This window comes from Salminus brasiliensis, chromosome 9, assembly GCF_030463535.1.
Source record: "Salminus brasiliensis chromosome 9, fSalBra1.hap2, whole genome shotgun sequence".
NCBI classification, from domain to species: Eukaryota; Metazoa; Chordata; class Actinopteri; order Characiformes; family Bryconidae; genus Salminus; species Salminus brasiliensis.
Window position 1 is genome coordinate 8,198,592 of NC_132886.1, and position 14,913 is coordinate 8,213,504.

The 14,913-nt window shown below is 40.7% G+C and overlaps 1 protein-coding gene across 5 annotated transcripts in view; it reads right to left on the reverse strand.

The window, feature by feature from the left end:
- Positions 1-14,913, reverse strand: part of LOC140561969 (laminin subunit alpha-3) — a 142,767-nt gene that overhangs the window by 125,438 nt on the left and 2,416 nt on the right. For all 5 annotated transcript variants that reach the window (XM_072687276.1, XM_072687275.1, XM_072687274.1 and 2 more), the window contains exon 2: positions 13,278-13,430. In XM_072687276.1, the coding sequence (XP_072543377.1) occupies positions 13,278-13,430 (153 nt within the window). The remainder of the gene's footprint in view (positions 1-13,277; positions 13,431-14,913) is intronic.

Here is a 14,913-nt window from a genome sequence, read left to right on the forward strand (position 1 = left end):
TGAAAACTTGCATCATCCCTCACAGTAGTACAAAAACAGAAGATATATTTACAAAATAAAATATTTAGAACCATGGTTAAAAGGTTTTCGACCAACGTAAAGAACCCTTAAACCAGGCAAAGAATGATTTAAGCACCCAGATGGTTCTTTGAGTTGAGCCAAGGTTCAATGTAGCACCACTGGCTTTAGTAAGGAACCTCTGAAAAACCTTGATCACATTTTATTAAAGTTTTATAAAACCTATTATTATTTTAGGAAATTATGTTACACAGCTAATTAACTATTACATATAATAAACTGTTGGTGCACTGCACTTTATTATAGTCTAATGTATGAAATATCAAGAAATGGTGTTTCTAGCTTTAGTACTTCTTGTTTGTGTTTTATTGTAGTACTGTCAACGTTAAATAAATAAAAAACATCGCTAAATTAAAATGCTAATACATCACTAGGCCATGAAAAGAGACCTACAGGAAGCTGTTGGAGTCAAACTTGGTAAGATGATTAATAAGGTCTGCAGATTAATGGTGTGCGTTAACTTTTTTTAATGCAAAATAATCATCTTATAAACACAACGTCGCTACTGTTGAACTCAGATGGTAGATTACTCATGCTGAAAAGTTGATTAAATCTCATAACTAACTCTCGATCTCTTACACACACACACACACACACACACACACACACACACACAGCTGCTCCTCGTTTAGCTTTTAGCCTAATCCAGCCCAATGTCTAATCATCCATTTATACAACTGGATTTAATCGCTTTCCCCACATCAGACTGTCTGTAGTAACAATTCACATTACTTTAATTTTGACTCCAAACTGGGACCAGTAGACTGATGGGAATCACTGGCATCATGAATACTAAATGGGCTGGTTTTCGCAGTTTACCTTCCATATATGGACTGCATGGCCTGGGCAGTGGTGAATAGGCTAAGGGATTCTTTGTAACATTGTTTTTAAGAAGGAACAGATTTTTTTCAGGATGCGCTGTATGTTGTGGGAAGACTAATTAGTGGACAGATTTGATAAATCAGCAGAAATTAAGTTGACTGTTGCGTCGCATTCAAAGCTAAGTGGGATCATACTTGTGAAAGGGTTAGAGTTGTATTGGACAAAAGTATTGGGACACCTGCTCATTCATTGTTTCCACTGAAACCAAGTGTATAAATTAATAAAACTAAATCATTTATCTGTCTCTACTGTCCAGGGGAGAAGGCTTTCTACTAGATTTTGGAGCGGAATTGCTGTGATGATTTGATTACATACAGTGACCAGCGCTTTAGTGAGGTTAGTCAGGATGTTGGACAATCACCACCTTGCCTCATCCCTAACTTCCCAACTCATCCCAAAAATAGTGAATTGAGCACCAGCCATCATTCCAGAGAACACAGTTCCTCCACTGCTCCACAGCTCAATGCTGTGGGGGTATCATGGGTAAGCATGGCTCACATATAGAATGCGTACATATCCAAACTCTAACCCTAACCGTTTTCTATACATTCTGTTTTGGACACTGCCCCCTAGCGCACACATTCACCTCCCGTTCACGTCTGTTGGCCAACACCTATGTGAACATCCACGCAGAACACCGGCACATGTCCACAGATTCACAGACACAGAAGTATAATTGGGCCTTTAGAGCCACTGAGAGCCTCTGCGAGCTACGCTTACGCTTTCGTTGACGTGCACTTTCTCAGAAGTATAAATCAGCTGTGAGCCACCTTATCAGCTCATTATCAGTTACCTTTACGAGTGGAATTAGACTGCAAGCCAAGCCTGTGGCCATGCGGCACCCAAGTAGCCACTGAACATGTGCTGTGTTCGTGGGCTCGCCTAGGAGACTATTTTGAACATCTATATATTGTGTGTGAGCTCAGGGCTAAAGAATGCCCCACAGATGAACAATCACCTGATGTTATTGCAGACCGAGACGGGCAGACAGTTGCTGCAGTCGGAGCCGGAGCCATGAAGGCAGCAGAATGAAAAGAGGCCTTTAGAACAATGAGAGGAGCATTAGTGTATTTCAGAGAGACAGGTGGCCATGGCTGAGGTCACGTGGGGAGGGGAGGGATTTCTCTCTCATTTATCCCCTCAAGGAAATATTCTTTTAGGGCTCTCCTGCTCATTTCCCGAGGACTATCAATAGACAAAAAGGACAATAGGCAACAAATAAGCAAAGAATACCATTTAAGTATTTGCAGGAATATTCTTTCAATATTAAAAGGTTCTTCACACACATACAAACAAACACTATATGGACAAAAGTATTGGGACGCCTGCTTATTAAATGTATCTTCTGAATTCAAGGGTATTAAAAAAAATAATACAAGAGTTCATCCTGAGCTTTTGTGGGAGTAACTGTCTCTACTGTCCAGGAACAGCTCTCTACTATATTTCAAAGAAGCATCAAAGAAGCACCCCACCTAATACCCAACTCCTCACCCCCAACTCATCACAAATGTATTGGATAAAGCACACAGCTCCACTGCTCCACAGCTCAATGCTGGGGGCTTCATACCCCTCTAGCCCACGTCTGGAATGGAGTGGTGCCGAGGTTCATGTTTATTTCCTTCAGAGAGTCCTATTTTAATGGCAGTGCTTCTCTATGGGAACCAGACAAGCGCTGTGTGTGCATTTGCACATCTGTTTCAGCAATGGGTGCAATGTAGTACAATTAAAGTAGCTTAATGCATTAATTAAAAGGGGTGTCCACAAACATTTTGATTCTCTTTATTGAATCAAAAATGGTTCTTCTATGGTATCTATGGCCTTTGTAGTACCTTTGTTTCTGAGAGTAAAAGCACATGCTCTCTTGAGGGTTCTCATGAGCACCCCTCTCAACTTAAAACAAGGTCTAAAGAACCTTTAAGGTTCTTCACACTCCCATATCTCTATTACAAACATTATTGTTTTCCCTGCTCCCAACAATTAATCTAATCAGCTCATTAACAAGCCCTTTCAGAGTTACAGGGGGTGTGTGTAATACAGCATGGAGCCCACTAAAATGTGCAGGCATGGTGCCTCCAGGACCAGGGTTGAGAAACACTGTGGTAGAGAACCAAAAGTGGTTCTTCAATCGCATGAATCAAAGATTATTCATTGGGAGTTTAACAAAACCATGTAGGACTATGTCACTCCAAACACACTACTACTACTATTAACACACCACCATGTCAGTGTCACTGCAGTGCTGAGAATGACCCACCACCCAAACAATAGCTGCTCTGCTCTGTCACCACTGAAGAACAGGGTGAAAGAAGGCTTCTAACAAGGTATGCAGAGAAACAGATGGACTACAGCCTGGAACTGTAGAACTACACAGGGCTCCTATATGGTACTGGGAGATAGACTGGACCAGAGGGTGGTTTTAATGAAGTGGCCAGATGGTGTAGAACAGCACAGCAGAGTTTCAGTGCAATTCTAAGGTTTTTCATTATAGTGCCCAAGCCACAAACTAAAATGTTAGCATTGTGCTAACACTTTAACCAGAAGTCAGCATACTATCCATAATAACCAGTATGAAATATTGAAATACTGAAAACATGACAAAATCGAACTTGAGTTCTAGTCACTCCATGTTGGAAACGTTGCCACAATACCTGCAAATCAGCTTACTTGGTTGAAATACTTATAATAATAATAATAATAATAACAACAATAATATAATATTTATAATAATACATAAATATAAATAAACTGTTTCATACCCTTGCTTGTGTGCTAAAATCAGTCCTGGCCTTCACCTAGAATCCCCCCAATACATCAAATGACCACATCACCCATGTCTGAACTGGTCAGCTAAGTTCAGTAAACCAGCCAATAAAAGAAGAGCTTATTGGGGTTTATTTCCCACAAGCTCTCAATAAGAGGAAAATCAGCATGTTTCAGAGGGGTAAATAGGCTTGTAACATCGCATCTGAGCATATTTAGCAAAATTTTGCCAAAATAAAGTTACATACTTACTATTCATACATTGAACAGCATAAAATACTAAATAAATGTAATCTGTTACACAATTAATATGTATTTTATGTAGTTACATTACATAAGTTTGACCATAGTTGACTAAAAGAATGGAGATGCACCAACATGGGGACATTGACCAATGCCAATAATTCTCATAAACAATGAAATGAAAAATCCTGGGTCAATAAAACAGAAATACCCTTGCTTGTGTGCTAAAATCAGTCCTGGCCTTCACCTAGAATCCCCCCAATACATCAAATGACCACATCACCCATGTCTGAACTGGTCAGCTAAGTTCAGCTGTAGTAGTAAGTGCACACAGTTTTCCATGCTCATATATCAATGCCTCAGGCCCGGCAGCAGAGACTTGTGCGTCAGCTTTTGCATCACAGGGCCTCTAACCACTCGCTGATATATCTGGAAAAGGCTGGCAGTATTAGATGTCAATCCCTGACAACGTTCCATGCTATAGCTCAGAGTTGGAGCTCCCAGTCCAAAAATGACTCGTGATCCCAACCTGAAGCCAGACTGCTAACCAGTGAATGCAGAAATAATGAGCGTCTGAACTAATCGGCTCAGTGAGACGCCCTGAAAGACACCAGTAACAGTTATCAGAATGAAAACAGCTCACTGATATACTGCACGGGGAGTATGATGAGATTTTTACCCAACACTAGTTTAACAAGTGTGTTTTGGGGACCACATTTTCACCTGGAACTTCGAAACACAGTGTTAATAACCCCTTAACTCTTGGCTCATCAGTCAGTCACTGATCTAAAGATGAGCTATTCAGTAACTACTACAAAATATTCAGCAAGTACTGAAGTACTGAAGCTAAAGGGGCTTTTAAAAGTCAAACAGAATGATTTTGGCCTAGCTGAATAATGAGAGTTTGGTTCATGGAGGCGACAAACTGTGAACCTCAAACTTGTTAAACATCAAAGTTGGCCGAAATAACTCATTAAACATTTACATAAACCCCGCCCCCTAGAGAAAGCGCCAATCAAAGCTGGTGAAACACTAAAAGACAGCAGCAACTTAAACAGAATATGGTGTTGTTGACACCGGAGAGCAGCTCATCCCCTCCAGACTCTGCTAGTTATGGGAATACTGTAATGCTACATGAACCACACCTCGTGACCATGGTATTTCCTGCACCTGTGTCTGCTAAAAGGCTCAAAGCTACCTCAGCTGAACCAAACTGGAGCTAAAACCACATTAGAGGGGAAAGTACAGACCTATTGTTTTTACCAGGAAGACTCCAGAAAGCCAAATTCAGGGAGTCAGGTGAGTGGGGGCAAGGCTACAAGCTAACTGGCTATTGTCTCTTCAGATTGCCAAAAGCACACATAGAGAACACAGTTGACAGGACAGCAGCACTATCCGGTAAGACTCGGGAACAATTGGGTTCTGTGAGACGATGCGGTGCCATAAACCAGCCAATAAAAGAAGAGCTTATTGGGGTTTTTTTCCCACAAGCTCTCCATAAGAGGAAAATCAGCATGTTCCAGGGGGGTAAATAGGCTTGTAACATCTCATCTGAGCACATTTAGCACCTGAGTGCCAAAATAAAGTTACATACTTACTATTCATACACTGAACAGCATAAAATACTGAATAAATGTAATCTGTTACACAATTAATATGTATTTTATGTGGTTACGTTAAGTGTTGACTATAAGAATGGAGACGCACCAACATGGGGACATTGACCAATGCCAATAATTCTCATAATCAATGAAATGAATAAAATGCAGGTATTTTGGTGCAGTAGTCCAATGTCAGGTAAACATTCTCCTCAATAAATACACCAATAAATATCTGTAAAATCAAAAAAACTGTCCAGTGTCATTTTTAAAGCAATGATCTGCCCATATGATTCCAATAACTCTGCATCCTGATTAACACTATTATATATTGCAGGCACTGAACTGAAAGAAGGCCAAATATGATCTATACTCAGAGACTGTATAGGGCCTGGCCAGTTTAGCTTAAAAATAGTACGGACTTGGACTGATCACACACAGGACACACATGACGGATTCCCTGTGCTGTTATTTTCAGTGTGGCTGTGTAATTCCTTAGAAGGAAAAAACAAGCTTCCATATGTAATGACATCCTCAAAGGAAAGCCTTCATCAATTTTTCATCAACATGCTCGTAGCCTAAGTGTACGTGACTGAAGCAGAGCACGTTTATTTCTGGCCTTTGCCTCCTGAATTTCAGCATGGAGCTCTATTTGTCTTACAATGAGAGCAAACTGGGCCAAGACTTGGCAGTTTGGCGAGAGGCACTTCCAACCTGAGGATCCGAACAAGCAGAAACAGGCATTACTACACTCATTCGCTGATTAGGCTCAGGGAGAGAAAACATACTGTATATAACAGTACGTGCAGAGACACAGTCCACTTTTTTTTTTATATTACTCACGTCTATCCAAAGTGCGAACAGAAACCATAGGTCTGATCAAGCTTCCCTACATTCAGAGCTGGTACTGTGTCTGGCACGTTTGCAGCTTCTATCCCCTACACATCTCTTCAAGATTTCAGCAAATCTTTATGTGACGTTTCTGTGTAATAACAAGATGAACAACAGAGTTCATATTCATAAAGCATCTTCCCCTAATCTGATCTGATCAGAGTCTTTAAATTTTGAGCATCAGCCCAAATTAAGTGTAAAACCCAGGTCGTGCTGCGCGCCATCAGCAGCCGGAGTCTGAGGGAGCACAACTGCGTTGATCTTTCAGGAATTAGTTGATGGCCCTTTCCCCCACATCATTCCTAATGTGATGTTAGTGTTAAGGCCATTGCTTGTGATGGTGGGAGTTCACATGAATGGTGATTGGGTAATTGGCCTTCCAAATTGGGTAAAAATAGGGTAAATTTAAGAATAAATTATTAAGGGAAGGAAAGAATAAAAAGCTGATACACAAACAATTAAATGATCCATGGATAGGCCTAAAACATTCCTAAGTATATATATATATATATATATATATATATATATATATATATATATATATATATATATATATAACAGTTTTATTAAATTAATTATCTAATTATTATATAATAAGTATATACCACAAAAATATACTACTACAGTTTTCCACATATAAGCCTAAGTTTGTATCATGAACAGGTCATTTTACTCTGGATCTGCTCCTGCTTGTCCACTCCCAGTCCCATTCTGAAACTGATGGAACCATTTGTTTCCTGGCCCTTGCATAAAAACACCACCATAGGTGTGGACCTTTCTTTATAACCATGGTAATTAAGCCGTTGAGCTGGGGTAATCTATTGCACTCTCCCCTCAGCTGGGACACCCCTGCCACGCATGCTGCTCCGGAGAGTCTGGTGAGTAAGCTTGAAGCTATGCTGTTCTGGTATAATGACAATAAAGTTGAATTGAATCAACCTTTTCAGGAAACACGCTGAACAATGTCCTGGAGCTCTACAGGAGAGCTGACACACAGCCAGGAAACACAGGCCCAGCCGAACCAGCCAGCGGCTACGAGCTGTTAGCAGTACAACAGTACAGTTCCAGAGTTTAGCGACATCACACTAATCTTACTTTCACCAACTCCTCCCCCACCCCACCACTGTTAAACTGATAGATGGTTGGCAATCTTGTCCAAATATTTGTGGACACGCTTTCTAATAAAAGCATTCAGCTACTTTAAGGTTGCATCTATTGCTGACACAGATGTGCAAATGCACACACACACACATTGTCTAGTCCTTGTAGAGAAGTACTGGATAGAACAGGACTTTCTGGAGCCTAATGCCAGGCGTGGAGGCATGGGCTAGAGGGGTATAAAGCCTGTTGCTTGTTGCTGAATGTAATCAGAAGGAACAACAAATGAGCAAGGTGTCCCAATACTTTTGTCCAAACAGTGTTTTGCTCTATTCTACACTACACTATGTTTGGTGTTTGGAGTTTATATCCCACCAACGATTTTAAGTATGCATTGTATCCAATATATATATATATATATATATATATATATATATATATATATATATATATATATATATCATGTGTCATTCCAAAAGCCAGGGTTGTACTTTTTGGCCAAGTACAATCAACATGTACAAATGCACAAAGGAATTTAGCAGCCATTAGCTGAGATATGAAAAAGTTCATGGTGAATAAACAGTGCCGCAGCCCTATGTCTAATCTAAACAGAGCACTACTGTGGCGTCTCCTCTTCAACAGGACCCTAAGTGGACTCTCTTTTGGAGAGGACAGAAATGAAAGGAAAGACGTCAGTGAGGGAACATGCTCATTGAGAATCACAGCAAAAGTTTTGGGTGGTATCTTTAAAGGAAAATGGCAAACAGGATGTGTGTGTGTGTGTGTGTGTGTGAGTGTGTGTGATGGCTGAGGCTGTACTCTGTTAATGTGTGGATGTCTGTGCCAATTCCGTTTGTGAAGACCCACCCCTGCACTCCGCATTAGACAAAACCCTTGAATCCCATGTAGCCTAAAAATAGGCACATTGACACACACACTTTAATGGCACACACACTCAAACTCACACAAACACACACACACACACATATATATACAAACTATTTTTGAAAGCAAGAGTCCAGCTGCTGTAGTAGGCGCTAGGCTTTTTCAACAGGTGGATGTGTGTAGAGTAGCACAATGTAGTGTAGAGTAGCATACTAGTGTACTACAGTGAATAGAGCACAGAGTAGGGTAGTGTAGCACAGTATAGTATAGGACAGTGTAGTGTAGCGTAGAGTAGGACAGTGTAGCGTAGAGTAGAGAAGGATAGTGTAGCGTAGAGTAAGATAGTGTAGCGTAGAGTAGGATAGTGTAGCGTAGAGTAGAGTAGGATAGTGTAGCATAGAGTAGAGAAGGATAGTGTAGTGTAGAGTAGGATAGTGTAGAGTAGAGTAGGATAGTGTATCGTAGAGTAGAGTAGGATAGTGTAGTGTAAAGTATGATAGTGTAGTGTAGAGTAGGATAGTGTAGTGTAGAGTAGGATAGTGTAGCGTAGAGTAGAGTAGGATAGTGTAGCCTAGAGTAGGATAGTGTAGCATAGAGTAGGATAGTGTAGTGTAAAGTAGGATAGTGTAGAGTAGGATAGTGTAGGGTAGAGTAGGACAGTGTAGTGTAAAGTAGGATAGTGTAGGGTAGAGTAGGATAGTGTAGTGTAAAGTAGGATAGTGTAGGGTAGAGTAGGATAGTGTAGTGTAAAGTAGGATAGTGTAGGGTAGAGTAGAATAGTGTAGTGTAAAGTAGGATAGTGTAGGGTAGAGTAGGATAGTGTAGTGTAAAGTAGGATAGTGTAGGGTAGAGTAGAATAGTGTAGTGTAAAGTAGGATAGTGTAGAGTAGGATAGTGTAGGGTAGAGTAGGATAGTGTAGTGTATAGTAGGATAGTGTAGTGTAGAGTAGGATAGTGTAGTGTAAAGTAGGATAGTGTAGGGTAGAGTAGGATAGTGTAGTGTAAAGTAGGATAGTGTAGTGTAGAGTAGGATAGTGTAGTGTAAAGTAGGATAGTGTAGTGTAAAGTAGGATAGTGTAGAGTAGGATAGTGTAGTGTAGAATAGAGCAGGATAGTGTAGCGTAGAGTAGGATAGTGTAGTGTAGCGTAGAGTACAGTAGGATAGTGTAGAGTAGAGTAGAGTAGGATAGTATAGAGTAGAGTAGAGTAGAGTAGGATAGTATAGAGTAGAGTAGAGTAGAGTAGGATAGTGTAGAGTAAAGTAGAGTAGAGTAGGATAGTGTAGTGTAGCGTAGAGTAGAGTAGGATAGTGTAGAGTAGAGTACAGTAGGATAGTATAGAGTAGAGTAGAGTAGGAGAGTGTAGCACAGAGTAGAGTAGAATAGTGTAGCGTAGCGTAGAGTTGAGTAGGATAGTGTAGAGTAAAGTAGAGTAGAGTAGAATAGTGTAGCGCAGCGTAGAGTAGAGTAGGATAGCGTAGAGTAGAGTAGAGTAGAGTAGGATAGTGTAGAGTAGAGTAGGATAGTGTAGCGTAGAGTAGAGTAGGACAGTGTAGCGTAGAGTAGAGTAGAGTAGGACAGTGTAGCGTAGAGTTGAGTAGAGTAGGACAGTGTAGCGTAGAGTTGAGTAGGATAGTGTAAAGTAGGACAGTGTAGCGTAGCGTAGAGTAGAGCACTATAGTGTAGCATAGCATAGAGTAGAGTAGGATAGTGTAGAGTAGAATAGAGTAGGGTAGTGTAGCGTAAAGTAGGATAGTGTAGAGTAAAGTAGAGTAGGATAGTGTAGTGTAGAATAGAGTAGGATAGTGTAGCGTAGAGTAGGATAGTGTAGTGTAGAATAGAGTAGGATAGTGTAGCGTAGAGTAGGATAGTGTAGAGTAGAGTAGGAGAGTGTAGCGTAGAGTAGGATAGTGTAGAGTAAAGTAGAGTAGGATAGTGTAGAGTAGCGTAGAGTAGAGTAGGATAGTGTAGAGTAGAGTAGAGTAGGAGAGTGTAGCATAGAGTAGAGTAGGATAGTGTAGAGTAAAGTAGAGTAGAGTAGGATGGAGTAGAGTAAAGTAGAGTAGAGTAGGATGGTGTAGCGTAGAGTAGAGTAGGATAGTATAGAGTAGAGTAGGAGAGTGTAGCATAGAGTAGAGTGGAATAGTGTAGCGTAGCGTAGAGTTGAGTAGGATAGCGTAGAGTAAAGTAGAGTAGAGTAGGACAGTGTATCATGAAATTTTGAAAACATGTAAACAATAACTGCCAGATTCACATTACATCAACATGGCAAAATGGAGATACAAGGTTTTTGCATGACAGTGACGATACATTCACATAGTGAGGCCTACGTCTGTCATTGTTTACTTATTAACACAAATTGATTGAAAAAAATCATAGTTTAATATTTACACTTTTATGGATCAGCAGTTCGCATGAGGAAAATTCATGTTTTTAATTGAAGAGAGTGACCCATCCATTAATATGAACTTTTAAAATACAAACACTTCAAAAACATCACTGCAAAAAAATGATCGTAATACACAATATTTGTTTTTGATAATATATCATAGATATCCTCAGTGCTTCAAAAACACTGACCAGCTGCACACTTCATTACAGGGAGGGTTATTAGTCCTGTTTAATTGGATGCAGCACATTTTCAGTACAAATCTCTGTTCTAAGCATGAGAGTGTTTAGGAATAGTAGCTACTAAGAATGTGTTGCTATTGGTGCATTTTGTCTGCATCTCAAAATTCAGTGTGAAATATTGTGAAATTGTCTTTATATATCATGACGTAATACTTTTACATATCACCCACCTTTACAACTTAACCCATTAATATAATAAGATAATACAAATAATCAACCTTAAAATGTAATAAATCCCCAGTGAGGTAATAAGATGGCATTATGGGTACAAATAGTATTACATTAATGGTCAAAATCCTGTATGATATTACTCGGCAAGTTATTACATGCATTTCTGGGATTATCACACTATTATCACACTATTGGTAAATTATAGCAATATTAAAACTACAAGCCTGAAGTGTTTGGGAATCTCTGAAAGGTTGCTGTTAGTTTTTAAAGTTTATTAAAGTTCATTTTTATCATTTAAATCTGCTGCTCAAAATAGCCGGTCAACAGTTACTGTAATCAGGAGTGACATCTCTATATCTTCACATTTCTTGGCTTCATCCTGTTATGACCCCTTTCAATGTCACGACTACAGTACGGCTTTGGGCTTTTTCTTTCCTCAAGGATATCCCAGTGAAAATCTCAATCTCTCTATTTTTACACGCCTCGTCCTCTCGAGACACCAAAAGAAGGAGCATGGTAGCTACAGCCCAAGAGCTTCCCACAATTCCCCTGGGCTGGGGGAAACTATCCTACTCAGAAACGAGGCAAAGGCTGAGAATAACACTGCACACTACAAAAATAGGTCTCCTGAGGGGGTTCTGTTCGGTGCCAACCTCTGACCACAGACAAAACGTGTCTCAGTACGGATCAACACCCACCAAAGCCAGGGGGGATTAGCATCCCTTATCCTGGAATCCTTCTTTATTCGTTTTTTTTCTGGCCTTCAGAGGTATTTTACCGTTCACCGAGCATGAGGTGTAATTTCACACACAATGAGCCAAGCTTTTCATACACTTGATTGAAATAGATTCACATGTCAAAGCAAGTGGAGTGAGCCTGTAAACCTCAGGCAGCAGTGATTATATCCTAACATGATCGAGCTCGGGAAGGCAGGCAATTTCACACAGCTTTTAAACGATGCGCACTTGCAATGGCACAGAAAACGTGGGTGTGTTTTTGCTTAAATAAGAGTCACACCTAAAAGAGGCGTTTTGAGATGAGTGCTCACACCTTTTAGTGTGTGTGTGTGTGTGTGTGTTTATAATTCACATATGAAAAATAGTAAGAATAGTACATTTAAATTTATAGTACAAACTAGAAAAGGAAGCGTGGAAAGGTTCACCACTTCCAGGGAGTTGCTAGACTGTTGCTAAGGTCATCAAGATGAAACTGTTTCTACTAAGTGGTTGCTATGATATTTCAGGTGGTTGCTAAGGTGGTTAATGTGGTATTTCATATGGTTGCTATGGCGTTGCTAGGTGCTTGCTATGGTATTCCAGATGGTTACTATGATGTTGCTGAGCGGTTGCTAGCGCGGCAAGGTGTTTGCTATGGTATTTGCAGCAATTGCTGTGGTGTTGCTTAGTGGTGGCAAGTGGTTGCTGCTAGGCAGTTGCCATGATATCCCAGGTGGGAGCTATGATGTCTCAGATAGTAGCCATGGTGCAGCTTAGTGCTTGCTAGTGTGTGGCTAGGCAGTTGATTTGGTATCCCAGACAGTAGCTATGGTGTCTCAGATAGTAGCTATAGTGCTGCTTAGTGGTTGCTAGTGTGGGGCTAGGCAGTTGTTATGGTCTCCTAGGCGGTAGCTATCATGTCTCAGATAGTAGCTATGCCGCTGCTTAGTGGTTGCTAGTGTGGAGCTGGGCAGTTGCTATGGTATCCCAGGCGGGTGCTATGGTGTCCCAGGTGCATGCTTAGGTTTTGCCAACAGTGTAGATGGAACATTGTCAATATCTCCAAAAGGTTCAGCAAATAACAATATAGTTGCGCAATGCCTAGCAACCATTTTGCAACATCATAGCAAGCACCTGAGATACCATAGGAACCACCTAGCAGCACCACAGCAACCACCTAAAATATGGTTCAATCTAATTCTAATACCATGTCCAAGCAGTCGCACGCCTTTTCTTGGTCACTTGGTTCCAACTACTAAACAAACAGCATTCATTTTTCATCAAGACTGGAAAAGGCAACAGTATAGTCCTAGTGGAGTACTCACCTGGCCCAAATCCAGAGTGACGTTCACCTCATTGTAGTTCAGTCCTCTGGAGAGAGGAGGGCTCTGCCACCAGCGCTCGGTGCCATCGATGGCATTGCTCACGGGGTGAGCTTTATTGGGGTCATTGGCGTTGCAGTGGTCGCAGAATTGGCCCTGCAATGAGACCACAGAGGTCTTAGTCCCAGATTCTCACACTCATATTTAGACTTCTGGCTCTGTATGTATAAACACAGTCCTCTATAAAACCATGCATAACAGTTCTCAGAGCAGGAGTGCTCATATCAGATAAAATCTTGCTTTTATTACCCTTGAATAAACAGCTGTATGGCCTTCAGAAATCATAGCGAAGTTGCCAGATTATAAAGTACACACTGCACCAGCGTTCATTGGCTAGTGTATTTAAAAAGCCCATGAAATAGGGGTTAAAGGGCCCATATTTCATAGGCTTTTTAAATACACTAGCCAGTCTATTAACAGTCACAGACAGCGAGAACTCTGAAAAACTCAGCATTTCCTGTTGCTATCAGTCTGAGAGACTAATATCTGCTGAAAGCAACATTATGTAGCAATTTGACCATATTTTAAGGACTTCCCTGTCCCTATGGAAGCTAAACAATGGACTGGCTTTTAGCTTAGGTTTTTTTTTTTTTTTTTTTTTTATAATTGCCTTATTTTTTATGTTTATCATTGGATTTTAAACCAAAGTAATTAAATAATTATCTAATCTAATCCAACATCAGACAATTCATGATGGTTTTAGGCTCCTGGCCAGCTCTGCTAGTGGTGCGAGGAGTTAAGAGTCAGACTGAGGGTCTAAGCTGCCCATTAAAAAGCCATGAGATTATTAGATGGACTGTTCACATATTTCACCCACAGTTCTTATTCATCTCAGCACTCAATGCCAGACATCAAGTCACAGTCCACTTCAGCACAAAGTGTAAATAAGCAAGCAGTCCAGACCAAGGTGCTTTCTCAACCCAACATCTCTGTAAGTACATGTAATGGTATGCATTATCACCGCCACCAGCTGTAGCCATACATTAGTGAAAAAGGGCAGTTGAAAGAAGTGTTACAGTCGGACACACTCGATTTGAACCCAGGCATGCTACACAAACGCGATCAGAGCTACACACACACACACACACGTGCAGCCCGCAGACCATCACACGCCAGGTTTCAGACCATGTCTTATAATGCGGCGCATGTGACTTAATGCTGAGGTGCTATAATTGGGTCATTTAACCCCTGCACTCTCAGAGAGCAGAATGTAGCCCTGCAGAGGACACACAATCAAGGCTAGCATGTGACCACCATGTCAACACATGATTCAGGGAATATAATGGTGACTAATGCAAATCCAAACACAGCGCATAAGGGCTCTGTGTGTATTCAGCATCAGTGAAAGCAAGCCAGTCTATGTTCACATCAGAGAACCTCCTTTGCTTTGATGGTCGTTAACAAAGACCAATTACATCCTGGTTTAAGGCCTGGACTGGGCTCCGAAGCTCATTTCTGCTTTTCATTTTGGATTTTTGTTTTCTTTAAAGCCCCCAGCAGTTCCACAAGCATAAACGATGTAGCCAAGCCCAAAGATGTAAGCAAATTAAAACGAGATAAAGAGATTTTTTTGGGAGCT